General features: G+C 43.2%; 1 protein-coding gene across 1 annotated transcript in view; it reads right to left on the bottom strand.

Moving 5' to 3' along the window:
* The window catches only part of SPTBN5 (spectrin beta, non-erythrocytic 5), a 2,284,272-nt gene that overhangs the window by 2,205,297 nt on the left and 58,391 nt on the right, over positions 1 to 20,584 (bottom strand). The window contains exons 3-5 of the mRNA XM_086937224.1: positions 5,451 to 5,618; positions 3,921 to 4,037; positions 786 to 943 (exon numbers count right to left, since the gene is read on the bottom strand). Of these exons, the coding sequence (XP_086793350.1) occupies positions 786 to 943; positions 3,921 to 4,037; positions 5,451 to 5,618 (443 nt within the window). The remainder of the gene's footprint in view (positions 1 to 785; positions 944 to 3,920; positions 4,038 to 5,450; positions 5,619 to 20,584) is intronic.

Raw genomic sequence — 20,584 nt, 5'->3', positions numbered from 1 at the left:
TGTACAAGCTATCAAGCATTGACAGACGCGTTTCAGCTCAACGCCTTTTTCAATGTCAGTTTGTGTCTTTTCACAAAGTCATTTTAAAATCAAAAAGTGCATATGTATCCCATATTTGCATTAAGAAAATAAAGATTTTTTTCTTTAAGCAAATATGGGATAGATACATGTTTTATACAATGAATTCCGAAGAGATGCTTGTCATATTCCTATATTTGACAGTTTTTCCCACTGTCCGTGTTGCTACTAGTATATCCTGTCACTTAGAATATGCACGGAAATCACATATTCATGTTTCTTAAATGTTACAAGATGGCTGCCGCTGTTACCTAAGAATGTAAACCATTTTATGGCCATCTTTACTTTCGATGAATTCACGCTATGCACTTTCTGAATTTAAAATGGTTTCCTGAAAAGACACAAAGTGACATTGAAAAAGGCGTTGTGCCAAAACGTGTCTGTCAGTGCTTGGGGCTTGCTACAATTCTCCCGCGAGTGCACTCGTTCTTGGCTAGATATTGATTTGTCTGCCCCTGTGGATAAATATATATATATATGTATATGCATAGATATATTTCCAAAGCAACTCAACCATTTTGTTTGTGCATGATGCATCCAACAGTTTGATACTCTATTGGATCAAAATCACTTTCTGCTATTTTTGTACTTATAAAGGTTATCCAGTTACTGTATTTTAACTGTGCAACCTGGATCGGTTTTTCTAGGAGATTTAGTCCACTGGGCAACATAAGCTTGTTATCATAAAGATTTCTCCCTTTGGTTACCTGTGAGCATGAATGATTGCATTGAAGGCTAGACCATCCCGCCAGCTGCGTGAGAAGTCCTGCACATTGACATTGGAGTAGCCAGCAGTCTTGCGTTGACACCATATGAGCAATGCTTCCTTGGCAGACACGGCGGCAGCACTGGGCCCAAACTCATCCTAGCGGCAGGGAAGAAGGTCACGCGAAAGAGAGGAGAGATTATTAGAAATATGATCAACTCAACAGCCAATTGTGATGATTGTAACACTGGTGATGTCAGATTGCACCAGGGTACATTCAAGACACTGGAGGTTGAGCACACAATTCCAAACTGGCAGTTACTTTCCAGTGGCATATGGACCACATTCTATTCCTAGGTTTTAGAACAGGCAGGCCCCTAAAAGTGCTGAAACACAATGATATTATTAGAACAGGCAGACCCTATAAAGTGCTGAAACACGATGATATAATTTACAAAGACTAGGAACAGAAGTTTAAAATCTGTCTCTAATAAAGGTTTTAAATAAATAATAAAGAATCTGTCCCTGAAATTCACCCAAATACTGTGAAACAAAATGTAACTTTCTGAAAAGCGTTGGAATTCTAAACCCATGCATGTTCACAAATTCATAGAGTAGCAGAAATACTGGGTTCGCTAATCAAAAGGTACGGCTTTATTTTTTTATTTAGCATTCACTGTATTTTTTTACATTCATTTTCATATTCTTAACATTATCAACTAACATTATCCTCTTGGAACCCACAAGATTAGGACTGAACATTTAAATAATCTGTTGACTTCCATTTCAGATGGTGCAAAATATTCTGGGCTAAAACCCTTAGCTATAGAGAAATCCTATCTTTGGTACGAAGACATAGTACATTTTCCATACAAATCAACAGCTTGTCCGATTAGCCCAAAACCAAATTATTGCAATGAAACTGCATTTTCGAGTGATACTAAAGCATGTACACTGAGAAAAGATCTTCCACCACATTCTTGGTTGTGTTACATATATCAGTTCATTACATCCATTAACAACCACTTAAGGGCTTTAATTGAGCCTGTTTTAGAGGTGATCTTATCAAACCTTGGACTAATTATAAAGTGTGGCATTCCAATGAACAACTCTCATATTTATCACCTATAATCCATGTACAATATGACTGTTTATTCATGCTGATACCATCACAATGAATACAGTAGGAAAATGCAATAAACATTACAAATTCACATTTTCCCCCATTTTGATTTAACCATTGAAGAGTTATAGTTAAGATTAAAACCTGCAATTGAATTAGTCTCTGGGTTAGAGTTAGGATTTTTTGAAGGGTCTGCTTTACATTAATGGTAGTAGTTATAGTTAGGGTTATGTTTAAGTTTAGGGACTAGCTTAGAATAAGGGTTGTTCTTTGATGTAGGGCAAGAGTCAAGTTTAGGGTTTTCAGCTAGAATCAGGGTTGTGGTTAGGATGAACCTTAGGGATTGGGATAGGGATATGTTTAGGGTTGATGTTGGAAATTGTAGTTCTGGTATACTTATAATAATAATATTAATAATAATAATAATATTAATAATAATAATATATTTCCTAATAATTATCTTTGAAAATCAAAATGTATATGTTGGTATTATTGGTCATTAAGGCTTCTGCACTAATGTATATCCTCATTTGTGCATCTGTTGTTGTCACATGAATCTCTAGTTTAAATCATAACAACAAAAACACCCTGCCAGATCACTGGGATTACGGATAAGTGATGTTGAATTAGAGTATTTTCTTTACAGATGGCAGATGTTTCAAAAGTATTGGGTTTGCGGATGCAAAACTTATTTTTGCAATATACAAAACACATTTTATAAGTCAGAAAAGTTTTTCCAGCTTGGAAAATTGATTTTTCAACCCTTCTTTAAGCGAGATTTGAAAGGGGCCTAAAAGTGGCATTCCTTCCAAATTGACATCCAGTATTTCTTTACCACAATTCACATCGCCCCCAAGGAGGCGATTCACAAAGATCCACAAAGGGAAGGGGGTCTCCCTCCAATTTGGGAATCATGGTGGCAGATTCAGGGGGAGTAGCCATTGAACCAGGGAACCAAGGCCTGTCTCCCTGCCTTTTATTTATTTTAACGCAGTACAGAATCCTTTAAGAACGATGGCGTACTTTAAAAAAAATGGTTTTACATTTGAAAATGTAAACACAGGGATGGTGGTCTCTTGTCCCATGCAGGCCATCATCTCAGTACTAGTGACCAATCAAAGGGAGTCACAAATAGTGACCTGCCTAATTAATACTCATTAGACAGTTCGTTTGGTAACCCGATGGGATTGGTGATTTTGTGATTTGAATTTATGGTACATAGATTTGTTCAGTAAATCAGATATTGGTCGCAAAAAGTCATAGCGTAATTTTTGACCAATTTTTTTAGTAGAAAGAATATTAGTAATCAGTAAACGGGTCAAAGTGCTCTTTTTCCCAGTGGAAAGACGGCTAAAATGTATTAGAACATTGGAATGTTGGGAGCTCCATTGAAAATAATGGAGTACTCTGGGCGTATAATGGCTGGTATAAGCCTGGAGCTCCAACATTCCAATGTTTCTTTGTTCACAGCTCTGGCTGTGAACAAAGGCTTCAGGGAACCTGAGGGGATTCCAATCCCTTCACGCTCCCAAAAAGCTGTGGTTTTTTTGTTAGAACATTCTGTCCTCTAGTGACAGAATGTTCTAATAGCCTTATAGCCCTTCGTAGATGGGCTATACCGCTATTAAAGTCCCTCTCCCTTGTTAAAGGCCCTCGCCTTCGTCTCGGGGCCTTTAACGCTGGAGAGGGCCTTTAATAGCCGGTATAGCCCTCTATAAGGCTATAATGTACTGAAAATTAGTTTTAAACTTGTACTGTACCATTGTATGAAATTTCACTGATCAATTACTGTTGTTCGATGTATAAAGGGTGGGACTTAGTAATTTAATTTGGATGGAAACATGGACTAAGAAGTATCTTGGACGGGGGTCTTCTTTTGTATTGTATCGGAGCAAACCTGACAAAAAATTAGCACAGATCATTCCGCAAGAGTGCTCAATCAAGTTTAAAGTAAGAGAGGAACATCAGAATCCAAGGAGCTGGAGAGGTGGAAAAGCAAATTAAATGCCTTACATTATCGAGGGTGATGTTGGCAATTTGGAACCGCAGGATAATGATCCAGATGAGACCCAGGATTAAGGTCCGGTCACCGTCCACTATGTTCTCCGGCCCAATCAGCTTTACCGGCACCTAATATAAAGGAAATATGTTTACACTGGGCAAGGTATTACTGTAACAGTGGCCAATATACCAAGAATTCTTTCTATTGCCATAGGGGCAGCAACATGGGGAGAGCAGTTTCGTTCAACATTGGTGTTTTGTTGATTTAAAGAGTCAAAGAACCTCACAACTTTTCAAATTGCTCACGTGAATGCACAAAAGTTAAAGACGTGTTGGGGCGGAAATGATTCACTGATTAGTAAATTAGTTTAAATTTTCATCAGACTCTTATAATCACCCTTTCAAGGCCAGAAGGTCCTCATCCATATCAGATTTTCAGGTAATGTACTAACTGTGCTAGTAAGGTTCGTTGAGTGTACCTCTATGTGGATTTATCTGTAGATAGCCAGAAATCTGTCTTAGATTTGACCTTAGTAGACCTCACTTGGACACTTTTGTTACAGACTAATCAGATCAAGTAGACACAGTACTCGGAAGCTCATATATGTGACGTTATATTTGAGGTACATAGAGTCAGGGCCTGATTTTAGAACTCGGCGGACAGGTTACACCATCACAACAGTGACAGATATCCCGACCACCGAAATATAATACTGCCTTATAGCCCACAGTAGCGGGCTATACCGGCTATTAAATGCCCGCTCCCACGTTAAAGGCCCGAGCCAAAAGCGAGGGACTTTAACAAGGGACAGGACTTTAATATCGGGTAAAGCCCTGCTAGGAAGGGCTGTAAGGCTATTAGAACATTCTGCCACTAGAGGGCAGAATGTTCTAACAAATTAAACAAAGGCTTCTCGACGCTTGAGGGGATTTAAATCCCCTCGAGCCCCGAGAGGCCTTTGTAACACATTGGAATGTTGCTCTGCGGGCCTTTACCGGCCCGTAGAAGCATGTAGCACTCCATTGTCTGCAATGGAGCTCCAACATTCCAATGTTTTAATTCCCATTATATCCTATGGGATTTATATTTCTGTGGATGGGTTATCCGTCACCGTTGTGACGGAGTCACCCCTACGCTGTGTTCTAAATCAGTCCCTAAGTATCCATTGATGTTTGAGGTGCTTTCTGATTGTCCTCCTGTAAACCCCATAATTAAGGTATGAAGAAATGTATGAGGGTAGTCTATGTCAATAGCAAATTCTATTTCATAAACAAATGAATCAAGTTAGTTCAAATTCAGGCTTACCTTTGGCGCTGCAGAACATTGGACCTACTGCATTGACCCAGCATTCTTCAGGCACACTTACATACACACTATAGGGCAGATGCCATATACCTGTCAGACACGTTTTCAAGAATCACAACAGAAGAACCATTTGTACTTGAGCTACACGCAGGTGAAACAGTCTGCTGACCGGATGGAGGTTATGGCACCGTGAGGCTGATAGCAGCACCTTGTGGTGACTTCCAATGGTCACTGACCTTGGTCTTGAGGAACGCGATGGCTTTGCTGTTGTTTTCCAGGAAATGGACCCTCATCCTGCCCTTGGAGGGGCGAGGCAGCTCCTCCCCAGAAATGAGCTCCAGCAACCGTAGGAGGTAGATGCCATCTTTCAGCTCTGTGTAGATATCCGTGACTAGGATGGTCCCCTGCAAACAGCATGAACAAACACAAAATATCATTAAGACATGAGGAATAATGCTGAGGGAGTGATCGGTGCTGCCAGAAGATAACTTTAGCTCTGCTAAGGGAGGACCCAGACCTGTCACAAGGGTCGAGCTCGGCCCCCTCGTTCAGGGTACCACGCCCGACTGCTAAATGCATTTACATATCACAAAAGCAGGCTTTTCTGGTTTATTCATGATGATACATGCTACATAATTTTGAAGCACTTCCATATGTACCTCTCTTGCTGCGTATAGTGCTTCACTGCACTGTAGCAAGGTTTTGTGTATAAAGGTTCACCACAAACATACATGAGCTCCTTCTTTGCACTTGAAAGATATTCTTCTACTCCATAAAAGCTGCACGTCCTCTAGGACTCGTGCTTGAAATTCCTGTATTTTAAAGTGTTTGAGATTGACTGGTACTGATCCTCCTAGAAACTCAAAGGGGCTAAGACCCAACTGGAGATGCACTGCAGATCGCCGGGACCAGTTCACCATCTTGTGGGAATGCCCAGGTCTCGAGATCTTTTGGGCTCAGGTGTGCGACTTCAAGGGCTGCAAGGGATGTCGATTCCACAGTCCCCCACATAGCCCTCCTCCAAGACATCTCCAACCTCCCTGACTGAACATGACATGAACATAGATGGAGATGGGTAGCTGCCTCCCTGGCTATGGCTAAACTCGTCGTCCTCCATCATTGATGACCGCCTTGCCTACCTTTTAACACTGAATGGAGCCCAGAACTCCACCGAGTCGCTGGGGGTGGGAACAAATGACGTATAAACTTAACGACCAGTTGCCAGAATTTGAGACAGTGTGGGGCCTCTTCTTTGCCATAGATGATGAGACCCTGGTTTCACCTACCTTGGGGACATTACAACCCCTCCATTCCCCTCCTGTGTGCCTTCCATCGCTTCATCGTGATTCATCGGATCACTGTCTTTTCCCCTTAAGTCTCTGTGTGCCCCATACTCAGGAGCAGGCAGAAGAGCAGCTGCTCTCTCTTTGCTGGCTGTCCTTTCCAGAAGTGGTGTGGCACAGCGGCCAGGGTGGCTGACTCCAGAACACCCGGGCTCACGGTTCGATCCCCACCGGCAGGTTAGCCCAGTATCAGGTGACTCTGGGCAATAGCTCGCTTAATCTCCCCAATGGCCCCCAGCGATTTGACATCCATAGGGGTAATTGTTTGCGCTTTACATGTACATGTATTTTGCTTTCGGAGATGTTGCTGCCTCTTTCCACCGTACAACTCCACTCCTCTCCCCTTGCCCTACACACCTCCCCAAGGTCCTTGCCCCTTCCTAGCACTCAATTGGATACATACCTCCCGGCGAGGGGAGAGACGCTTTCCACTGCCCACACAGAGATGGCCACTTTGAGGGTGCTTACACCGACTCACCCCAATTCTGGATGTTACGTAGTCATATAGTAATATTGGTCACATTGCCCAACTGTTGTAATATGTTTTGGATCCTGGCAGTAGACCTGGATATTATGAATTCTGCATCGTATAGTGTTCGTTACAAAAAAATGTATAATACATGTATGCAAAAAAATATATATATGCACACTATAGTGTCATCATATGAAGCACTTTACTCTCTCAGCAGTGGCACCTGTTCTGCTGCCAGGTTCATAGATGATAATTGATGAATATTTATTTTTCTCCACACTTTACACTCTTTAGGGAGATTTCTTTCCTGGTTGTGGAGATCTCTTCCTATGTGTGAAAAGTTACCAGTAGTAACTTTACAGTTGTATTTTCTGCTTTATAAAGCTCCAACCTTTGTTTTCAGGGCGTGGAGTTGTAGGCCTGCACTTAGGTGTAAATGTACTCTTGAGATAATGTGAATAGCACATAAAAAAGGGCTTACACCTAGGTGCAACAGTAGATTTAAATATGAGTAAATATACACTTATAAATTCACCTTTATGAATAGGGTCCGATGTGTATTTCTTGAGCAACCAAGTGTTTACTATGACCAGGCATAGAATGGGACGTCTGCACTAAACCCATTCTATAGCATTTGTCAGAAAGTTCACAAAATAACACTCCTTCCAGTTGTATTCATCAAATATTTCAAAATGTAAAGCAACTTCCTATGGGGATTGGTATTGGGGTCATAATGTAATACCTCTTCCTACTGCATTTGTCAGAGGGTTCACAGTATAAAGCCTCTGCCTATTGCGTTTGGGAGGAGGTCACTATGTGAAACCTCTTGCTATTGTAATTGTCAGAGTTCACAATGTAAAGCCACCTCTTACGGTTTTTTGGCAGAAAGTGCAATGTAAATCACCTTCCTATAGTATTTGTCAGAAAATTTCCAATATGAAACCCCTTCCTGCGATAATTGTCAGACAGTTCACAATGTGAAACTCCTTTCTACTGGAGTGTTTACCAGCAGTGCTTAATTTGTGACATAATGAGTGCCGGTGCCCAAAGCACTGCTCAAAAGACAGTGACCGGCGCTATTAAACGTCCCCATGCCGAATAGCAGGAGTGAGTAGTTGAGAATCCACCTCAGGCCTCTTTAATCCACTGCAAGAAGCTCCACGCCGCTTTATCTCACTCTTGCAGGCTCTTACTTTCTCCCTTGTTGATGTTTTTCCGTCTTCTCTTCTTTCCTGTTTGTGTATTTTCCCCTCTGTTGCTTTCGAGGAATGTCTGCTAAGGAAAAATAAGTGTCATTGGGCCCTACTGGCCCCAAAAATGAGTGGTGGTCGGGCCCACCGGCAACCACCGGCACAAATAGGCACTGGTCACGGGGTTGCACCATGCAAAGCCCATTCCTGTTATTGTTTAAGACAAGTACGTTTCTGAAGCTCCCCGTTCCTTGGACAAGCAGATGTTTTATAAAATTATACACCCATGACAATTATTGTGCCAGGGTAAAGACAAAGGTTTGGAATAAAACTTATGAAGTCACAGCATGTTGGAAAATGGGGAAACTAGTTGGGCAGCGTGGCCCCTATTTTCAACTATATCTAGCTATGCACCTATAGATATAACATCAATATATAAGCACAAAGTCAGATTTGGGCACACAGTGCACACAATGCACACTGGCAACTTCAAAGCATCTGGAGCACAGATAGAGGTGGCGACTAAGTTTGATCTGTGAGGTTACAGGTGTCAAGAAGATGGTCAGATCTGATGTTGCTGATGGTACTCATTAATATTGGTGTAATTAGGTGACAGATAATAATGTGTGCAGACAGAGCGGTAAGTGAACAGACTATGGAGCTGGATGTATGTGTATAATGCAAATCTTACAACCTCATACCTAACATTAAATAAAATGTGAATTGCGAGACATGAGTTACGGGTGTTACTGTGCTGCTGATACTAAATATACATTCACATAATCGTGTGCACTCACTCGTGAAGATTGCCCATTATGGGTGGCAGAAAACCATGGATTGGGATGCGGCCCGAGCAACTGCCAGTGGTTGAGATTATTCAAGCATTCATTCCTTTCGTCACCTTGTTTTTGTTGCAGATAATAAATAAAGAAGCACACACCGGTGTGTGCTCCCTCTTGAAAATTGCCCATCATGAGTGGCCCTACCAGTTTCCTCTGTGGTCCCTTCTGTGCTCTCAGCCCCAAAAGACACATTTTCTAGTGACTCCATTGCACAGCAACCACTACTAGGCATTGAAATGTTGCGGACGGATAACATCAGAGAGGCGTCCATACAAATGACCTCAGCCCAGCAACGGGAGCATTCAAGGGCACTCTTGCTAAGAGGTATAAAAGCAGCTCGAAAACCTTTGGACAATGACAACAGCTCAGAGCAGTAAAAGCACTAACTATGGCATGCAGGTGACTTTATCAGTGTGCAGTCCTGGCACAGAGCCACGAGTAAGCCATTTATTTGCTGTGGTAACACATTTGTAAGCAGAGCAGCGGGATCTGTTATCACTTAAAAGTGTAGTCGGAATGATAGAAGGAATCAATCAATTAGTAGTAAGACAAATATTTGTTAGGTTTCACGTAGTCACATGGGTTGGGACATCCAATCCTGCCCAGCTACAAAGCCTGCCTGCCTGTACTAACAATGGTGCTAACAAATTCCAATCCCTATCTGACCTCCAGGGAGATTACACTGATACAATAGGACACGTAACTATTCCAGAAAACGAAGTTTGTTTAGTTAGAGGTTTTAGAAGTGCTGTACACTGGTGTGAAGATGCCTTACAGTGCTGTAGGGTGAATGGTTCATGTGCATGGGGCACAACAGGTCTATCTGGGAAGTCGATAATCAGCACCTTGATACAGTGATAATGGTGATGAAAACACCTTATAGATGGAGTTGAATAATTGAAGACCTTTCCCTGCCCATCACACATCTGTATGTGTACTCTGGACACATACATGGCTCCTCCATTGCTTCCCCTCTCTGCCAACAAGCCGGTGAGGTCAGAGGCTTGACACAAGATTCTTCCATCCTCCCAGCTGCTGGGCAAGGCCTCGAACCCTGGACCTTCTGGACACACGGGGTACCACCTCTTGGTTGGAACAAAGGCCTCTTGTACCAATCTGGCTGCCAACCAACTGCAGCACCTTCTATTCCCTTGGGAATTGCAGGCATGCACACCAAAATAGCCCATACATGTGAACATAGCAGCACACAACAAAACCCTTCACATGCTCTCTCGGGAACATAACCAACCGCCACCGGTGCGAGGGATTGCATAATCCTCATGCCCCTTTCACCAGTCTGAGAGAGGATGTTGCCTAACGGATAGGGCAGTTGACCTTAAATCTGGGGAACCGGGTTCGAGTCCCGGCAACAACGCTCAACATCCTGTGATTCTTGGAAAATCACTTAATCTCCCTGTGCCCAACAAAAATGAATGTGTCCTTATGTAACGCAATCGGTGCTCAAGTAAATAGCTCTGATATCTGATACCTTCTGGTCAAGTTTGCGCTATATAAAACCCCGAAGAAAATAATTCTGCACACTGAGGAAGGAGGGACAGCTCTCGCGCAGGCCACCTGGCTTCTTTCCCGTACCACAGTGTGAAACAGACTGGAACTCAAAAAAGGGAGAGTTGACTATATCCTCTTGAGAATATTGGCAGACCCTATTTAAAGAAATGGGCTCTTACACGTACAAAGCCCACATCCATACACTTTGCTTCTTGGGTGCGAGTTGTTTTAAGTCACCATCAGCTGTAACCAAGCTCACATTCAGACTCAGGAACCTCATGCTTGGTGTATTCTCTTCTGTATCCACAGGAACCTCAATGATAGCTAGGACGACTGCCAGATGCATACAAAAGCAGACACTAAAAAGATGGTTCTGAAGATGCTTTAATGGGTTCTTCGTCCCCACTACATCAAATTCGCTCCAATAACGTAAACATACATTGAGAAGTCACTGCATAGAAACGCGACCACATCAATGTCTAGGTACACATAGAAGGGATGTATGACGTTAGCACGCATACTATTACCACGCATACCTTTACAACGCGGTATTTACAACGAATACCGTTACAACGCATAGCGCTTTGAGGTGCTGGATAGTGGTAAGTATAATTTTATATTCCAACTCCAGTCCCCGTGGACACTAGGGAAGGTGTTGGATATAAAATTAAACTTATTCCCTATCCTAGAACGCCCCCCAGCGCAATGCGTTGTAATAGTATACGTGGTAATGCCTGCGTTGTAATGGTAGTGCGTTGTAAAAAATTTGTGCTAAACGTTGTATACCCATAGAAGCCATCGCATCAACACGGACCACCCTATAGTCTACCTCTGAACCGACATGCCAACACCTTCAACAAATCTGCATTGAAACTGATAAAGTGAGGGGGTTATCGTCGATGTTAGGGGAAGTCCGAGGATTAGATCCATGCGCGTCGTTATCACGTTGCCAGGTCACATGATGTTGGAGTCAAAGTTCCCTGGGAGTGGTAGAGAGTATGATTCACCGATGGCGACAAAAAGTATGCTGCGCGTATGCCCCAGAGGATAGCCGGGAGCACGACTCACAGATGCCTCATGAGGATGACAGGGAAAATGAAACCGATTTACAAAGGAGAGTGCAAATTTGCACTCGCAGGGCTATGAATTTGCACTGGTGCAAATTTCGACTTCCTAGATCCACAAACCTTGCAGCTTATGCTTGTGAAGCTGTATCAGCACCAGGTTTCCAGGAACACTTCAGATAACATTTTGGGAATTACTGGCCATACCTGTGTGGTAGTAGTAACACAGGACCAACCCATGTACTCGAGGAACCTGGTTAAACAGTAACACATATGGCAATGGATCCGAGGGACTCATGAATCAAATATCTCCAACCTGTGGTATAAGTATACCAAAATCAAACAACAATCTTATACACATCCACTCAATGCATCGAATGGCGATACATATATGAATGAGTGGACCCAATATTAGTAAATAAACATATATTATAACTAGATCTAATCCACTGCATCACAACTCACAATACATTAGAGAAAAACATTAAAAGGTGCAGAGCTTGCAGTGCACGGGGGTAACTGAAATCAGTGCAAGTTACAAGAAAAAAAGTATATATGTCTGAGCAGCAAAAAGCCATTTCAATCAGGAGATTCTGTTGTCGTCCAAAGTCTCTCCACTGTATCAGTATTATATTACCGATGTTTCGTCCCTGGTAGAACCAATTAGTGGGTTTCATCAGGATGGAAAACAGTCATGTTTTATGGCATAGATGGTAAAAGAACGGGCCTGGTATAAAGCAATGAAAAAAGGGCAAATATTGACTGCTTCTTTGTTACTCAAGAATGCTGGAAGTAGGCCCCCAAACACTCTCTAATCCCCAATTGCAAGAGAGCCTCAGTCTATTGAATATGTCAGCATGTATGCATTTATTGATTGATATTTGGTATATTACCAGCTTAGCTACAGATAATGTATGAATCAGTGGCGTAGCACCACCTCTGGGGCCCCCTTCAAGGTACACTGATGGGCCCACCTGACGTATGGTTATTCCTTTTCTATAGCGACATCTATTGCTGCAACAATCAGCACCACCCTCACCCATATCATTAACATCTCCATCACAACTTACAACTCACCTCAAATTACACCGCCTGCTGGACAACACTCAATCAGCATTCAGAAAAAAACACAGCACCGACACCGCCCTCATAGCCACCGACGACATCCAGACCTTCCTAGACTGAGGAGAGACAGTGACACTCATCCTGCTCAGCCTCTCTGTGGCATTTGACACGGTCTCCTGCAACATACTCATCAGAAGACTCCATGAGATCAGCATCCACTGACACTGACACTCCTGAGGCACAGCCGGGAGAATCGCTTGTAACTGTTTTTAAAACCACTGTATTTGCTTGCAATTTTATCTGTATCGCCACTTACTTCTGGGCACTTTCCATCCTTAAATCCTCCTAAAATCCCCCGCGCTGCGGATCTTAGCGCTGCCGCGGGTTGAGGAAGCCATCGGCGCCATTTCGCGCCAAGCCATTGGCCACGCCCACCCTCGTGAGGCCACGCCCCCTACATCCTTTTTCAATGTGCAATCACCGGACGCGCAGCGGGCGCACCATCTGCACACCGAAGGCGCGCCAAAGGTAAGCCCGTCTGCGCCCGTCCGCGGCCGGACGGGGCATGGGGCATGTCACCCTGCCCATGTTATTCAATATTCCTCTACTGATCTGCTCGATCTGCATGCCCCCTGGCATCTAGCCCCGACTGCCCGTTCGCTGCTTGATCAACTGTGTTCGGGACACACTCGAGAAGTTTTTCCTGAGCTTGAGACTTGCTCGGCCTCCCCCCCTCATCGGCCCACTCTTTACCCCCCTCCCCTCACGTCACCCCCCAACCTTGAGTTTAAAGTGAGCTACCTCAACACTCGCTCACTAGCAAAACATCAGACGTAAATTTATCACCTCCTAGAGGCCGACAGTCCCGATATATTGTTTATAACGGAAACCTGGTTGCATGACAGATCCTCTCCCGACATCTTGGCAGCCATTCCGCCTGGCTACTATATCATTCAAGCCAACAGGGCCTCTGGCAAACCCGGAGGGGGAGTGGCAGCCATCATCAAGCTTCCAACTAGATTCTCCGTCCTTACCATACCCCGTATTCCTCAGGTTGACTGCTTAGCACTCAGACTGGAATCCTCAGTGTCACCCCTTATTTGTGTCTTAGTCTACCGCCCTCCCCAGTCCATGCCTAATTTTCCGACTATGTTCGGAGACCTATTGTCCCAGGTAGTTATCAACAATTCTAAAATCCTAGTCCTCGGAGACTTCAACTACTGGCCCCTGGACGAGAAGGAGAGTGCTTGCTCTGCGGCCTTCTCTGACCTGTTATGTGGCCTGAATTGTTGTCAACATATCAACACTGCCACGTATACAAAAGGCCACATACTGGACCAGGTCTGGACTTCTAACTTAGAGATCTCGGCCCCCCTTATACTGCCGTGTGCATGGTCTGCCCACTCCCTTATTTCTTTTTCCCTTAAAGTCCCTATCTGCCCCATTAGGCCTCTGGAGGCGAACTTCTCGGCCCGGAACTGGAATAAAGCTGATATTAGCCAATTCATCGACTTACTCAGCATCTCCCCTCCCCCTGAATCCGACTCAATAGACACTCAAGCCTCTGACTTAACCCGCTGGCTCGAATCGGCCAGCGATGTGGTTGCCCCCTCAAACGGGTCAAAGTTAGGCGCCCTCATGACGCTCAGAAATGGTTTACCGAGGACCTCAAAGTTTTAAAACTCGGACTTAGACAAGCCGAGCGCCGTTGGCGTAGAAATTATGCCCCGGAAGCAAGGCTAGAGTTCCTACCCCTACTTAAAGGGTACAAGTCTTCCATTTTGCTAGCCAAAACCCTATACTTTTCCAACAAAATTGTGGAGTCAGCTAACAAAGATAAAGAATTTTTTTTCGATCGTTGAGGAACTATCTCACCTCGACAGGGTCTCCATCAAACCCCTCCCTTCACAGGGGCTTTGTGATTCTCTCAATCATTTCTTTGTTGAGAAGATTGAAAAAATCAAAAACAGCATCTCGGTGTCACCCTTATCTGACTCTTCCGGGTCCCTCGCTAACCCCCGCGCTGACCCCCTTAACCCCCACTCTCTCACCCAGATTCCCCTCATTCTGGAGGCGGACTTCTCCGCTCTTCTAAGCAAAGTCACCTCAGGGTCTCCCAATGATTGCTGCCCCCCCAAGATCCTACGCGAGGCCTTCATTTCCTGCCCAGCCCCCCCCTTGGCACTCCTGAACAATTCCCTCACTCTTGGCCTAGTTCCTAGCACTTTTAAGGCTGCCGAGGTAGTGCCTATCTTAAAGAAACCTACAGCCGATCCCACGATCATGAGCAACTTCCGTCCCATCTCCCTCCTTCCCTACCTCAGCAAGGTGCTCGAGTCCCACGTCACTAACATCCTGAGCTCGTTTGTTGAGCAGTCTCATTTTCTTCACTCTCAACAGACCGGTTTAGACCCGGCCACTCTACAGAGATGGTCATACTCTCTGTTATGGAAGAACTGCGCAGGGGGGCCGACTCTAACATCAGTCAGGCCCTAGTGCTCCTGGATTTGTCGGCCGCCTTTGACACGGTCGACCATGTCATCCTGGTCGACCGTGTCAGGCAGGCTGGCATCAGGGGCACTGCCCTGGACTGGGTCCGCTCGTTTCTCACCAGCCACCAACAAGCGGTCCGGCTCTCCCAGTTCTCCGCGGACAGGGTGGGGTTGACTTGCGGCATGCTGCAGGGCTCTTCTTTGTCCCGCTCCTTTTTAATTTATACCTTACCCCCCTGATCAGATCTCTCCGAGATAGGAATGTCACTGTGTTCAATTACGCGGATGACTTCCAGCTAGTCTTCCACATCGACCACTCGGACCGGTCAGTCTCAGATTTTCAAGCCATCCTCTGTCACATCAGCAACTGGATGGGGGCAAGTCACCTGAAGCTTAACCCCGACAAGACCGAACTGGTTCTTGTCGGAGGGCCTTCCAATCCCTGGAATTCCAACTTCTGGCCCGCTAGCTTGGGCCTCCCCCCTCGTCCAGTTGACTCTGCCAAAAGTCTGGGGGTTATCATCAGCAAAGATCTTTCGATGAAGCCCCAGATAAATGTCACTGTCTCTTCTTGCTTCTTCCAACTGCGCAAAATCCGGAAAATCGCGCGCTTTCTCACCACTAAAGCTCTTACCCTGGCCCTCATCTTCCATCAACCGAGGCACCACCACGTCCGCCCTTTGCTAAAAACTTTGCATTGGCTCCCTGTTTCTTTCATCTCCTCCCTCATTCATCCCTATGTCCCCTCTCGTAATCTCCGCTCGGCTCACTCGGCTCTACTCAAAGTCCCGAGAGTCAAGAGTAAAAAATGGGGAGGTTTAAGATTCTCATTCCTCGCTCCAACTTTCTGGAATGCCCTCCCATTGGACATAAGACTGGCTTCTCCCTATACCCATTTCAGATCCCTCCTTAAGACCTACCTGTTTTGCATTGCGTACAATTAAATTGTTTTCCTCTTCCCCGGTCCCCTATACCTTTCCTTTTCCCTGTTACTGCTATGCACTCCCTCGCCCTGTCCAGGCAGCTGCCCACTGTCCTTTTTACCCTAGCGCCAAGAAACTGTATAGTGTATGTTGCGCTTTATAAATGTCTTTCACATCACATCACATCACATCCAAGGACCTGCACTCAAATGGATCTGCTCCTTCCTCTGGAAAATAACTAAAAAAATCAAAACACCACTTGCCAATACCTTCCATTCCCAAGGCCTCAACATCATCTCTTGCGCCAACGACACCTAGCTCACCCTTTCCCTGATGGCCAACACTAACACTACCAGAACCAGCTACATGACTATGGTAGCAGAATGGATGAGAACCAACTGCCTGAATCTTAACTCCATCAGGATGGAAACACTGGCCTTTGGAATCCAGACCGCTCTTTGGAATGCCACCTGGTGGGCATGGTAGCTAGGGCCAACACCATCCGACCGCACCAGAAACCTGGGGATCACTCTGGACAACAAGCTCAACATGAGAGCACAAGTCAGTGTAGTGTTCACTGCCTGCTTCCAAATCCTATGCATGCTCTGAAAGATCTTTTAAAAGCTGCCACATAACACCAGATGAACTGTCACAAGTCAAGTCAAGTTTGAATTTGTATAGCGCACTACTCACCCAGAGGGTCTCAAGGCGCTTGAGGGAGGGGGAGCTTACTTATCAAATAACCAAGTTTTAAGTTGTTTTCTGAAGGAAAGGTGGTTCTGTGTGAGGCGGAGGTGGGTGGGGAGGGAATTCCAGGTCTTGGCTGCTAAGTAGGAGAAGGATCTTCCTCCCATGGTGGATCTCTGGATGCGTGGAATTGTGGCGAGGGCCTGATTGGACGAACGAAGTTGGCGGGTGGGGGTGTAGAAGGACAGGCGCGTGTTGAGGTATTCGGGTCCTAGGTAGGACCGGATAGGACACAGGTACTCATCACTAGCAGACTCAACTATGGCAACGCACTCTATGCTGGAATCTCCAGGCAGCTCAAACACAGACTCCAGACCATCCAGAACACTGCTGCAGCACCCACATCTCACCTCACCGAAGAGAGCTCCACTGGCTTCCCATCGAAAGACACAGCCCATTCACGCACACATACAAAGCCTTGCACAACACTAGACCAGCATACCTGAACAGCTGAATCCACTTCCACCAGCGAACTAGACACCTCTGCTCAGATTCACTCTCACTCGCATACCCTCCGCATTCACAAAAGCATAGCAGAGGGAACGCGTTATCCTACATCACACCCAAAACTTGAAATAAACTCCCTTTGTACATCAGAGCCTCTTCCTCACTTTTTGGGTTTCACAAGAAATTGAAGATCTGGCTATTCGAATAACCCTGCAGCCATTTCTCGCCTTTACTCCTGCTCAAGAGCCTGGATACCTTCACAGGCGATTAGCGCAGTCTATAAATCGTCATAACATAACTTTTAATCAGATAATGTCTTAGACGGTATAGAGACAAAATATCGACTCCAAAATATCGACTGGACATAATATCGAGTTTTAAATATAGACTGGACAAAATATCGACTGGACATTATATCGACTACAAAAATATCGTTTTTCAGGTAAGTGAAGTAATATCGACTGTATAAAATATAGATAGCAAAAATATCGATTTTTTAATAATATATAATATTTTATAGTGTATTTTTATGTAATAATATGTGTGAATAGTGTGTATTAATGTTATAAAATATTTTATTACATGAATTTTGTTTTGATAATAATTGCGTAATGTAATTCTGTAGCGGGTTGTGGGTTTATAGGGGAATAGGGTGGGAAGTAATTTAATAATAATTAATTAATTAATATATGTTTGTTAATATTTTTAATTAATAATTAATTGATAATTAATTAATATTAATTAGTTAATTAATTAATATAATTTTGAATATATTTTGTATTAGTAAATAATTGTTAATTAATTAATTGTAATTAGTTAATTACATTAATTAGAGTACATTTTTTATATATATAATTTTGTGTTATTTTTAAGTAATTAATTTTGATAAAATAATATTAATTATTAAAATAATTACACCTAATGTTGTAATATATTTACTTTATTGTTATTGTTAATTAATAATTAATTGGTAATTAAATAATATTGATAAATTTTGGGTAAAGGAGCATTTTTAGGGTTCAGGGTCAGTTTTCAGTTCATGGGTAAAGGGGTATTTTTAGGGTTCAGGGTCAGTTTTCAGGTCATGGGTAAAGGGGTATTTTTAGGGTTCAGGGTCAGTTTTCAGGTCATGGGTAAAGGGGTATTTTTAGGGTTCAGGGTCAGTTTTCAGGTCATGGGTAAAGGGGTATTTTTATGGTTCAGGGTCAGTTTTCAGGTCATGGGTAAAGGGGTATTTTTTGGGTTCAGGGTCAGTTTTCAGGTCATGGGTAAAGGGGTATTTTTAGGGTTCAGGGTCAGTTTTCAGTTCATGGGTAAAGGGGTATTTTTAGGGTTCAGGGTCAGTTTTCAGGTCATGGGTAAAGGGGTATTTTTAGGGTTCAGGGTCAGTTTTCAGGTCATGGGTAAAGGGGTATTTTTAGGGTTCAGGGTCAGTTTTGGGTTTTTGGGTAAAGGGGTATTTTTAGGGTTCAGGGTCAGTTTTGGGTTTTTGGGTAAAGGGGTATTTTTAGGGTTCAGGGTCAACAAATAAGATTTAAAAAAATTATTTTTATTATTTTCATTTATTATTTTATTATTATAATTTAATTTAAGTCGTTTTAAGTATATTTTAGTAATTAAAATTTAATATTAATTTAATTTAACACTGTTTTTAATAAAGTCGATATTTTTTACATCTATATTTTTGTTAACGATATTTTGTACTCGATATTTTTGTACTTACCTGTTTGTAGATACAAACTCGATATTTTGACTGTCGATATTTTGTCCACGATATTTTGGCAAGTCGATATTTTGTCAGTCGATATTATTTCAGTGATCCGTCTTAGACATTCATTATGAGCGGCCTCTAAATACCGATTTGGCTGCGAACTGGAGCTTGCGCTGAAATTGGAATTACATGTAAAGCAGTACTTTTGTGTGCACAATTACCCTCGATTTTTTTGGGGAAGAAATAACTAGATCAGAAATAGAGCAATTTGTTTCAAGAAAAATTTGGAGACTTTGAGAATGGTATGCCGTAATAGATGCATAAAGACCATCATTCAATGTTGTTCCCCATTCCATAACCTTAGAATGGTGTAGTAATTCTGCATTCACAATACCCTTGGTGTTGGTAATTGTAGTATGATCCCAATACTCGCAATGTGGGTCTCAGTGCTCATTGAGGTGAATATTAACAATTGTATTCACCTGGGATTTCAGTTCGTAGGGTACACAGATGTGTTGACCCCTATAAATATCGTACCACAAAGAAATACTTGTTTTCCTCACCAGAATCGAAGACTTTGAGACAGCGTTGAAGAAGCTAGTGAGTTTATGTGCCACAGAAAAGAGGTCGTTTGAAAGAGTTCATGGATTATGTAAGTTAGAAGATACAAGTACTTGATATTAGTGTATACCTTACTTCAGGGGTACAGATGCATTCTTGGAGCATGTGAATATTTCAATGCTAGTACATTAGTGAGGAAAGAAACACCTTGTCATACGTCTGATTTAAGTGGACTAATGTTGCTCCATGTGGGAAACTAAGTCGCATATAGGGAGGCGGTGACTTGCCCCTTAATGTCTTAATTCAATAATGGCACTGTTGTCATGGTGGGGGGTGACATGAATATTTTTAAGTTCATGTTTGCAAACTGTCTCTTTTAATAAATGCCTCTCAATGCAGTGATATATATTCTGATATACTAAGTTGAAACGCCTCTGCATGATAAATAAGTACACTTTTTTGTATTGTGAAGTCATTGACATATTTTCCTATGGTGTTTGTTGCACAGTTCACGTGGCAGACATTTTCAGAGCTTGGCTTGTGCATGGGCTCTTAGAGCCCAGGTAGACTCTAGGCTCTGCTTTCCCTCTTAATTTGTTGTCTTGCCCACTTCTAGTTAAGAATAGACATTAGTTGACGGGTAGGTTGCAGTAGCCAGGATGATGAGTTCTTCTTTTAAAGAACATATGAAGTCACTAAAGGACCAGTTGGCCACTTAAGTTGGATGGCGTGTGATGGATATAGATTGAATATATGCCAAAATCCTAACATTTAGGAATCCGTTTCAGATATAATTAATGATGACACCTTCATTATGGCTAGTACTTAACTTGTTTTTTCACAGTTCCTTCCTATTAAGCTTGAAACCATTATGGCCCATGTTTGTGGTCTTAAATATGCCTATTCTAATGAGCGGTGTCCGGTTCACATCTTTATTTTAGCACAGGAAACAAGAGAACCATTGCTTCACTCGTTATGTTGTGCATTGTGTTATAATCTACTGC

This window comes from Lissotriton vulgaris, chromosome 9 (assembly GCF_964263255.1).
Source record: "Lissotriton vulgaris chromosome 9, aLisVul1.2, whole genome shotgun sequence".
In the NCBI taxonomy this organism is placed as follows: Eukaryota; Metazoa; Chordata; class Amphibia; order Caudata; family Salamandridae; genus Lissotriton; species Lissotriton vulgaris.
Note: the sequence above shows the minus strand (reverse complement) of the source record. Positions and strands in the feature narration are given on the sequence as shown.